The sequence below is a fragment of the Panulirus ornatus genome, chromosome 14 (assembly GCF_036320965.1).
Source record: "Panulirus ornatus isolate Po-2019 chromosome 14, ASM3632096v1, whole genome shotgun sequence".
Lineage (NCBI taxonomy): Eukaryota > Metazoa > Arthropoda > Malacostraca > Decapoda > Palinuridae > Panulirus > Panulirus ornatus.
This window is the reverse complement of record NC_092237.1, coordinates 62,996,604-63,008,332: the sequence shown is the minus strand read 5'-3', so window position 1 is coordinate 63,008,332 and position 11,729 is coordinate 62,996,604. Positions and strand designations below refer to the sequence as shown.

Below are 11,729 nucleotides of genomic sequence, written 5' to 3'. Positions count from 1 at the left end.
ACTCACTATTAATCATTTGCTTAAGAACGAGCTCATTACTCAAAAAGATTCAGCACATTGTCAGAGTCATTCATGGCAAGACTCATCTCTCACAGATATAAATCCGAATCACCCATGGCAAGACCCATCATTCATACTATATCACTAGAGACAGTAATGGCAAGACATCACTCATGCTATATTCCCTAAGTATTTTATTAGCAAGACTCATATCACTCATACTATCTAGCCTTACTCACAGACGGCCAGACTCAGCAATGGTCCCTTGGTCTTATCTGACTCAGAAAGTATTATGTGTTGGTCACTTGTGGCTGCAGGGAACCGTTCCTTGTATACCCCAGCCGAAATGTTCATTCTTTTCTTACATTGTGTTTACATAAGGTTGAGGAAGACGGACAGGTGACGTGGGCGCTGGAGCAACACTCCGTGTAAGACTCACATTAAAGTAACATTGTTTGATAACTGCATGAGTCAACGTCTTCATGGAAGATGTCGTCATAATGCGGGCAGGGGCAGCGTGGCCGGACCTGACGGTAGTGAGTGTAATGCGTTCTAATGTATTCCTCTTATGGGCAACTTTTAGCAGCCTCTTCTGGTGGCGTCTGTGGGGAGGATTTCTTTTGTGGAAGACGTGGGCGTCGTCGTGATTTGTGAGTGTGTGGGTGTGGCCGGGTTATACAGCTGGTCTGGATGAGACGACATTCTCAACGTTGATATGTACGGTTATGTATGACTAATGCTGTCTTTTATAAGACCTTGCGCGAGTGAGGGACTTAGTATGATTGACAGTTCTGGTGAGAAATGGAGGGAGAAGGTGACCTCAACCTGCCCCAGAGGTGTTAGTGAGGACGTCCTTGTGTGGGCTAAGTAATGGCCCGAGGCTCCTACCACAACCACAGCTCGCCACCTCCCGACCACAATGAAGTACTAGTGGCACATACCTGCTGTTCCACCCGACTGGCCTACCTGAGTACGTGTGACCCGCTATGGCTAGTTTGGCACGGCTGGCCCAGTCTGGTGGCCGGGTACGACTAGTTCATCATGGCTGGCGTGACCCGTCCTCTCTGCCGTCAGTCTTGGCCTACGCCCCCGTTAATGCCAGGCCCATGACATCACGTCAGATACAGCCGCCTCGCTTGTATTTCTTCCCCGTCATCCCTGATCGCTTAGTGCTGACAAAAACAGTCCGATGTGCTGTTGTCAGGTCTGACTGGCTGTGGTCAGGTCTCCCACTGGAGATTAAAAGTACATTTTGCCAGATAGTGAGTGACGTCAACACATGGCTGTGAGGACAATACGGTGTTCAACACTAGTGTGAGGAGTGTCGGGCACTGTTGCTAGATATGTAACTTGTTGATGGTCCCGTGAAGCTTCGGTGGACTCTGGTATTGTTGCACCTTAAATACAAATTACGTCTTGGCCACAGTCAACCCTGGTGACGGGGATGGTGTGGCCAAGAAAACATAGACAAGTACAGTAGGCTGACACATTAGTGTGAAATAGAGAGATTTTACATCCTTTATTTATTTTCTTTTGGTTTGATTTTGCCTACCATCTGTGTCGGTGCATCATGCAAGCAAGAATCTCGGTCATGGAATCATAGTTTGGTGAGGTCATTCTTCATACTAAGTGACGCCACTGTTCACCCTCTGGTTTGATATTCTTCACTGTTCATGCCATTATTCAAATCTGGTGACATTTTAGTTACACTGGAGAGGTCATTTTTCATAACGAGTCGTTCCTCATCATACGAGGCATCATTAGTCACTCCAAGTGATATCATGTGATATCACAGTTAACGCTGGCCGACCACCACCTTGAAAATACCAGGATGTTTTTAAATCAAAATCTTTATATGGCTGCTCAGGATATCGTGTATTCTTCTCCAGGACTCGAACATGTGGACTCCCGATTCATGAGTGCTGCAGTGGCTACCTTACCATTATTGCTTCTTTGCCAGCCATCCCTCAAGCGGCTGTCATATATATATATATATATATATATATATATATATATATATATATATATATATATATATATATATATATATATATATATATGTGTGTGTGTGTGTGTGTGTGTGTGTGTGTGTGTGTATTACATGCAGAATGGTGTGAGGCGTAGAAGGGATAGAGCGAATGGGAGCGATATGGTATAGAGAGCACGAGGTGTGCTGTCAATGATGTGAACCAGGGCATATGAAAGGCCGAGGAAAACCACGGACGGGTTTGTGAAGCCTGATTGTGGAGAGGAGACTCGAGCTTTGGTGAGTGACTCATGGTAACTGTGTGTGTGTGTGTGTGTGTGTGTGTGTGTGTGTGTGTCTGCCTGTCTGTCTGTCTGTCTGTGCTTGTGTGTATGTGTGTCTGTGTGTTTCTGTGCCGTTTTTTCGTGATTTTTTCACCTCATAATTTTACAATTCCTACCAGTAGTTTCATCATCATTATCATGATTATGCATATTATCCTTTCTGTTAACATTGTTCGCCGTTTCCTTCGTAAGCAAGGTAGCGTAAAGAACAGAGGAACATAAGGCCTCATTATCATTACAATTATTATCTTAGGATTTTTTTGTCATTGTTCCTAAGATTTTTTATCATAGTTGATATCAGTAATGTTATCACAACTCCAATAATCATCACATGATTATCAGTGTCATTGCTACTTAATTTCATTGTCAATGCCCCGGATGGGCGCCATAACGGATTTGATTAAGCGCGACCAGATAATTGCACTTAAGATGAAAATCTAGCTAAGATCCCCCGCGGTAATCAGCTGGCCTCCTCACCGTCCAGCCTCTTATGGACAAGAAAAACTCACAGGTACCACAAGCTAAATGTTGAGGTTCCTTATAAGGCAGAGGCCTTTGAGTTTTGGCCAAGGAAACCAAGGTCGGCCGCCCCATAAGGAAGGCGCCACTGGTCGAGGACGCAGTAACGATAAGGGATTTAATACCACAGCTGGAGACTTGAGACGCAGTCTTGTTGGACACATTCTTTAATGAGTGATAAAGTGTATCGAAGAGTTTGTCAGTCTTATAATGTCAAGAGAACAGTAGACCCTGGTGCCGGAGAAACACGAGCAGAGAATATATATATATATATATATATATATATATATATATATATATATATATATATATATAAGGCATGTAAGGCATGTGTACGTGTAGGAAGAGAGGAAAGTGATTGGTTCTCAGTGAATGTAGGTTTGCGGCAGGGGTGTGTGATGTCTCCATGGTTGTTTAATTTGTTTATGGATGGGGTTGTTAGGGAGGTGAATGCAAGAGTTTTGGAAAGAGGGGCAAGTATGAAGTCTGTTGGGGATGAGAGAGCTTGGGAAGTGAGTCAGTTGTTGTTCGCTGATGATACAGCGCTGGTGGCTGATTCATGTGAGAAACTGCAGAAGCTGGTGACTGAGTTTGGTAAAGTGTGTGGAAGAAGAAAGTTAAGAGTAAATGTGAATAAGAGCAAGGTTATTAGGTACAGTAGGGTTGAGGGTCAAGTCAATTGGGAGGTGAGTTTGAATGGAGAATAACTGGAGGAAGTGAAGTGTTTTAGATATCTGGGAGTGGATCTGGCAGCGGATGGAACCATGGAAGCGGAAGTGGATCATAGGGTGGGGGAGGGGGCGAAAATTCTGGGGGCCTTGAAGAATGTGTGGAAGTCGAGAACATTATCTCGGAAAGCAAAAATGGGTATGTTTGAAGGAATAGTGGTTCCAACAATGTTGTATGGTTGCGAGGCGTGGGCTATGGATAGAGTTGTGCGCAGGAGGATGGATGTGCTGGAAATGAGATGTTTGAGGACAATGTGTGGTGTGAGGTGGTTTGATCGAGTGAGTAACGTAAGGGTAAGAGAGATGTGTGGAAATAAAAAGAGCGTGGTTGAGAGAGCAGAAGAGGGTGTTTTGAAGTGGTTTGGGCACATGGAGAGAATGAGTGAGGCAAGATTGACCAAGAGGATATATGTGTCGGAGGTGGAGGGAACGAGGAGAAGAGGGAGACCAAATTGGAGGTGGAAAGATGGAGTGAAAAAGATTTTGTGTGATCGGGGCCTGAACATGCAGGAGGGTGAAAGGAGGGCAAGGAATAGAGTGAATTGGAGCGATGTGGTATACCGGGGTTGACGTGCTGTCAGTGGATTGAATCCAGGCATGTGAAGCGTCTGGGGTAAACCATGGAAAGCTGTGTAGGTATGTATATTTGCGTGTGTGGACGTATGTATATACATATGTATGGGGGGGGGGTTTGGGCCATTTCTTTCGTCTGTTTCCTTGCGCTACCTCGCAAACGCGGGAGACAGCGACAAAGTATAAAAAAAAAAAAAAAAAATATATATATATATATATATATATATATATATATATATATATATATATATATATATATATATGTTTGCTACGTCAAAAAACACTTCATTGACTAACTAAACACCACACGAAGGTCAGGGGTTACTTGAAATATGAAAAGTTTCAGTTAGAGACATTCATAAGTTTTACTCTTTTTTTATATTGCTTGTGTTCCTCGTCAGATGAATGTAATGTTCTTATTTTCTAGTATGTTAAGCATTTGAGTATGGTTTGAATTCGTGCATTTTAAGATCAATGTTTGTTCAAGAGCAAAAGAAGAGTTTCCGGGAGCACCAGTATTTCTAGTCGAATGTTTGGCTGCACAAAGAGGAATATTGATGGTGTTGTAACTTGACAACAATAACGTTGGATATACCAAGGTACAAATCTTATCAACTTCTAGCTTTGTTCTAGATGATCTCGTATTCAGTCATCCTTCCCTGTTTTCTCCGTGTGAACCTAGATTATCGTTAATTCCTTGTGTAAAGTCGTCCAAGTATTTTCCCAGCAATAAAAAGGTAAGGCGTACGTTACCCAATGGCGAACCTTCTTGAAGTACAAAGGGATTGTGTGTATGAGCGTAGCTCCGATCCTTACTGGCCCAACTCGGCTCTGTCTAATAACCTCAAATTATCTATCTTTTTGGAAACCTGTCTTTAGTGCAGCCCATCTTTAAAAATGGAATGCGTTTTACTTTTCTGTATATTGCTCCATCGTTCTTCCGTCTGTTGTCTCCAGGGTTTCTAAAACTATATTCAACACATTTTCTAAAACGCACCCTGCAAAGACCTGTGGAGTTCTCATTCATTTCTTCATTCTCTCCTCATACTCTGTTTTTCTTTTGTTTCAGTTGGTCATGGGTGAGGCATGTTTTTGAATACCATTTCGCTTGGTATATATATATATATATATATATATATATATATATATATATATATATATATATATATATATATATATATATATATATATATATATATATATATATATATATAAGCCAAAAGTCATTATCGACATTATTATGCAGCGAATCTAGATTTTTTTTTTTTTTTTTTTTTAAACTATTCGCCATTTCCCGCATTAGCGAGGTAGCGTTAAGAACAGAGGAATGGGCCTTTGAGGGAATATCCTTACCTGGCCCCGTTCTCTGTTCCTTTTGGAAAATTTTTTCATATTTTTACTATATCTAGATTCGCAGTTGAGCGAATCTAGATATAGTAAAAAAAAATCCTGAACGAGCAGAGTTCAAATTGTTTCCGTAGATCCGTGTGTGTGTGTGAGAGAGAGAGAGAGAGAGAGAGAGAGAGAGAGAGAGAGAGAGAGAGAGAGAGAGAGAGAGAGAGAGAGAGAGAGAGGTGAATAGACTGAACGTTGGTAAATCTCGCATTTTTTACGGATGAGGTTCTCCCCGGACGGGATTAAGGATCAGCACCCAGGTCAGGCTGAGGGATGGAAGGCGATCCAATCCACTTATTTATGAAAACAAAGGATAAAGCTCTCCCTGAAGAGAGGTGCGTCTTGCAGGATTTCGGCGTCGTCAACCAAGTTACATAAATACAAAATCCTGTCCTGCAGGAGATGGTGAGGCCACACTGGGTGGTCATGGGCAGAGGAAGAGAGCTTTCTGCCTGAAGGATTCTGTGGATCGAATCCTTTGACGTTGAAAATTAGGACTCCGGTAGGACCACCGTAGTCAGCTATTGGAGGATTTCTTTCATATTCGATGTTGCATAGCGAGCTGTCATCCTCTTCATGACTGAAAGGAATGAAAAATAATGGCATTTCATGGATCTGCTGGAGACTACGAGAAGAAGAGGATGATGTAGGATTTTTCTGCACAGGAAAAAAAGCACGTAAGGGTTTCTTCCTTCTGTTAGTGGTCTGCAGATGATATAACCTGTGTCTCCTCATGGATCAGTTAGACTTCAGGGAAGTAGTGATCAATGGAAGAATGTTAGATTACGATAAACGAGAGAGAAACAAAGACAAATTATATAATAGCAGGATAGAATGACTCTGTAGCAGTACTTAAGATGCAGTTAATGTTGAGCTGTATTAGAGAGATTATTGTTGTTTTACATAAAGCTTCTCGCAGGAATGATAAGATCACAAGCAAATATTTGCTCAGTGTTGACTGTGACTTGTGGTAAGTTGCCAGGAGACATGACTGATTCTCCTCGAGTGTTTAAGAGTCTCTGAGTGTGGAGGTTCATTCTGATATTTTCCTGAGATTTTAAAGGTTCGTCTTGGAGAAACTCTTGAATACTGACTTGTTTTTGCAAGTTTCACGACTAACACTTAAGAAAGAGGCCGCCAAATGTCCCGTCAGTCATGCAGATATCAGAAACACCTATAAAAAGCTTAGTTCTAGAACTTGATAAATACATGGACTTGGAGAGTGAATTAAGGTTAGTAAAAGATATCTTTCAACATTTATTGATCAGTGAATAGATTTGTAAAAAATCACAATCTATCACCCAGAAATGTTAACTATAAAAAGGGCCTTCGATACAAAATGATACGCACAGAAAGCACTTGGAGTCATCTGAAAGCAGTACCACGACAGAGAATATGAGAAACAAAATAGAAATCCCCATAGGTCCAAGAGGCTGGCAGGCGCGTGCCCAAAGAAGAAGCCGAGGTGCTGAGAGTTTGGGAACATTCCTCAGTCTGGGTCGGAGAGCTGTGCGTCGTACCCGTGATGGCTGTCATTACGGCTAGCGGCAACACCCGTAATTGATACGAGTGTAAACGAATAACATATGTTCTGTCAGCTAGGGGTGGCATCAACTGGCGGCGGGGCGGGGACATTGGATTATACTAGAGAGAAGCATAAGGTTGATTCTTCTGTGACCGGCTATACGCAAGCACACAGGCAACAGTGTTGGCTGGCTGTTGCTACGCTCGCGTTGCGTTGTGCACAACTTTTCTGAAAAGAATTCGCATGATTTATTTCACCATATTCTTTCCTGCAGGATTTACTCTCATGCTTTACAGATGTACTCAAGAATATTGTTTTGTCCTTCCACTATCCACCATCGCCTCACACTTAGATATCTAACATTCCTGGATAGGTTTAGATACTCTTATCTTGTGAGACACTATTGTGAATGCTTACGTGTGAAAATACTCTATGCATACCTAGTTTATCTAATTGGATTTCGAATAAGAAGAGTAGCGAGTATTATCCTAAAGAATAAGACCCTATTACCAAACAGGTTGACTCTCTATGAAACCAAAAATTGTGTATTTCACTATTCTTCCTTCTACTTACGAATATGAATAATGTATCAAAGTTCTCTTATGCCATTTAATTGTCAGCAGTCAACCCTTAATCTATCATATCAAATGCATAGATCTAGATGGTTATATACATCATTCTATAATACAAGAATCCTTCTATCATCACAACTTTTTAGTTAGTGAAATTGATAAGTTTGATATGCATGGAGAGATTTTGCAGAGCCTTTGTACCGTCTCTGTAGATCGCTCTGATATATTTATTGTTGAAAGGAAACTGGATGTTGATTAAGATACTAAATCTTCAGCACATGTTTGCTCATCCTGGTACAGCCCAGGGAGCGTTATAACCCACCTTCCCTGCTCGAGGGTTCGGACCCTACTGAGCTGTGGCTGCTCCTGCTCCCCACCGCTGTCCAACACCAACAGACTCGGCGCTTTACCGCCGACCCCAAATTACAACAGATCATAACTTGGAGGCGTTTTATATACATTATAACGTGATGGAATATCTGTCACATCATTAAGAGAATAAATACCATGACGGTAGTGTTCCATAAAGCTCAAGTCTTGGCAGCAACTACTGTAAACAAACCGTGTTTGGCTTATATTCTCGACAGCGAAATTTTCGTCTTGCCAAATAATGACGTCATGACTGGAAGCACGTGTGGAGAGAGGTTGGGGCAACAGGTGAACTGGGCATCAGTGGGATTCGCGCAGCCATCGTGGGCAGTAGGAGCTGTCGATATCGCTTCACTTTTTATTTTGTTTGAGGACAGGTAAGATATTTGATACCTTTTGAAGTCTGACCTTGAAATTTTAGTTGTAGTCTGGATACCATATAAGCCTCGTGCATATTATGGAAATATATTTGTTGGAGTGACATATATCACGCTGTGCGCATGTCAAGCTTAATGATTATTCCTAATCATTTTTTTTTTCCATTGGCAGTGCATCAACGGGAGAAAGGTAGGATTGCCACCTTCCTATGACGCAGAAACACCTCAGCTGGAGGCGCGGCAAGAAAAACACACACACACCTGCGCCAGCTCACTCTTCAACCTGGTCTGGACACCTAGGATGAGACACTGAAGTATATTTTGGCACGGACCTCAGTTCAACTGCTGATGGTGCATCATTTACTGCCTAACAATCAGCAGTCGTTTGTGAAGGTCTTGCTTTAGGGGTGACATGAGAGGCAATCTCTCGTAGAATGACCCACAAGTGAGAAGACTTGCCAGGAGCGCGGTAACATCAATGCTACTGTAAGTAGTGATCCTGGGCAGGTGTCCCCCGCTTGCAAGATGATCGTTACCAGCGGCCACCAGACGCCGGCCCTCAGGGAGCAGCGCCTGGAGGGCCCCTCCTCCACTGACACCAACAACAATAGGAACACCAACACGGGGGAGAAGTATGGACTGCGCCCACGAACCATCATCAAGAGGCTGCAACAAGAGAGGGTTCGCCAAGAAGCTCCTAAGAGATCAGTGAGGCCCAAGTCGAGGCCGGCGCCGCTATCAAAGTATCGGAGGAAGACTGCTAATGCTCGAGAGCGTCACCGCATGAAGGAAATAAACAATGCATTTGAATCCCTTCGTAAGGTTCTTCCTGAGACAGTGGAACTTCAGGCACCCTCATCTGCCATGACCAAGATCACAACTCTTCGTCTTGCTGTTAGCTACATCAGGGCTTTGTCTCATGTGCTGGAGGATAACAGTGACGCCGATATCTGTTCCCTGAAGAAATCACTCACTTGTTCTTTTCAAGATTCCCTGCAGCAGTCCCTACAAAATTCCTTTTGTAAGGCGTCCTCATTATCCGAAAACATTGTCATGACCCACCGTCAGTACTCGACGCCGCCCTTCGTTCAAGAGTACGTGCCTCAGATGCCACAAGTCCTGGGCTATTACTCCACCTACAGCCACACCTCAGCCACAAGCACGCCTACACTACGAGGATCACTTAGCAGCACCAGCGACCTCGAGGACCTTCTTTCCGACGATTCGTGTCTACTGGAGGACAACCTCGACGTTTTTCACGACATCCCGACCTTCTCTGTGGCTGATCCACTCGAGATCCTCCTCGGAGCAGAGAAAGACGTCCTCGCCTTCACCACAGAATTGTGTTAGTGCTGTCCTATATATGATTTCTATAGTGTGGTTCATGGTGTAAGATGCGGTCACTTCAACAGATCAAGAAGTCTTCCTGTGTCCTTTTATTACTGTGACTGGGAGTAGTGTGCTCTATTACAGTGTGTAGACTTACGTACTTAGTACAAGATATATGTGTAAAGGAGTTAGCTATATGAAGGTGTACACCAAGAGGAAGATGTATGTGTATGTGTGTGTCTGTCTGTCTATTTGTTATGTGTGTGTGTGTGTGTGGATGTGTCCCTAGGAAGGGAGACGTATATTGACCCGGTGCTGGTAGACGACAGAAGTGGAATTTGACGGTCATATAAAGTTGAATGTAATGAGCCAGAGGTTTCTTCGAAATATCTGACACCTCCGGAGCACACAAACTGTGTACAAACAAACAACATACACGAACGATGCTAGTCTAATGTGCCATATTTTGTGATTGGCAAATCAACGTTTGTTATAATGTGTGACCCGGCAACGTTTGTCTCCTGATACTTGGCAACGTTTGTCTTACCGTATGATGATCTGACACCCTTTGTCGTGTTGCATTGCTGGCGACGTTTGTCAGTTTGTTTGATTTGACAATGTTTGCCATACTGTGTAATTGACAGTGTTTGTCATTTCATGGTTGAGGCAACCATCGTCTTGGTGTGATATGGCAATATTTGTCCAGCAACTGGCAACTTTGCTATACCGTCTTAGGAATAATTAGCCACAGTCACTAATAACTCAGTGAAAATGCGCTGTCTGTGAGCACATCAGGTTCTCATTCTAGTTCTGTAAGGTGGTCACAAGGTGACTTTATCTATCAATGTACAAAGTTATGTTTTTGTTACTCTATTTTTCATTGCCTGCCCAATAAAGTAATTTTTTTCTATCAATGTCTTTTGCAAGCCTTCCACCACACTCACATGATGTGCACACCGCACAGTGTGTGTGGGAGTGAACACATCATCCTGTAGCCTGTTATTTCTCTCCGCACATCAGGTCAACTCTAACGGAGGGGAGAGAATAGGAGGGGGTATGGGGGTAATTCCTTTACCTCCAAGTCCTCAACCTTCACCTTCTCCGCCACCTCCTCCTCTTCCTCCTCCTCCTAGGTCAACTGGGCTGACTCAGTCAGCAAAACCGTCTTGACCTCTCTGACGTGCCTCCTTTTCATCCTTCTTTCCTGATCTTTGACCCATGTATTCCCTCTCTTGCATGTACGACTTCCAAGGCTCAGATGTTCATGTTATGAAAGTAGATGCCATCCATAGTGTATACCATATATATATATATATATATATATATATATATATATATATATATATATATATATATATATATATATATATATATATATATATATATATATATCATGTTTGGTGAGGGCAGTGGCCTCCGGTGATTACACGTAGAGGGTATGACGCATGCCCAGAACCTCCCGCTGTGAACTAACTCAACGAACAATTGCATCACGAGGGTATGAATGGCTGACTTTATCTCGAGGTGTTATGGGAATATGAGACGAGGTTCCGGGTGTGTGTAAAGAAGGAGAATGATCAGAGATACAAGGAAAGATTGAGGATGAGATGGGAAGACAGAGTCTAATGTAAATGAGATAGCTGATGATATGAAAGATTGAGTCGTGATATGATTCATGTGTGGAGTGCACACCGCCCAGGTTACCTTGTTCCATAACAGGACACGATGTATGCCTGATGGATGTCAAATACAATGCCCTTTATATACTCGCGAAAACATGCAAACAGATGAAAGCTGGTCTTGTGTTCCCGTTCTTCTGTAACTTATAATATCAGAGATTTGTGCAAGTTGCTTGACAGCTAAATACATCGGTAAGCATCTAACGTGTTATGGAATTTGATACTAATTAAGATTATATCGGAAGTTGTTCAAACACATCTAATACAATAATTGAGTGAACCAGTATCATGTGGAAACTGCCTGAGACATCTTATCATGATAAAGAACTTGATAACATCGGAAGTAAACCTTG

General features: G+C 42.6%; 1 protein-coding gene across 1 annotated transcript; it reads left to right on the top strand.

Annotated features, from left to right (window-relative positions):
* The first annotated feature begins 8,284 nt into the window (after positions 1-8,284).
* Positions 8,285-10,582, top strand: LOC139753104 (uncharacterized). Its single transcript, XM_071669193.1, has 2 exons — positions 8,285-8,368; positions 8,541-10,582. The coding sequence occupies exon 2, from the start codon at positions 8,894-8,896 to the stop codon at positions 9,716-9,718; it is 825 nt and encodes a 274-aa protein (XP_071525294.1). The 5' UTR covers positions 8,285-8,368; positions 8,541-8,893; the 3' UTR covers positions 9,719-10,582.
* The last annotated feature ends 1,147 nt before the right edge of the window (positions 10,583-11,729 follow it).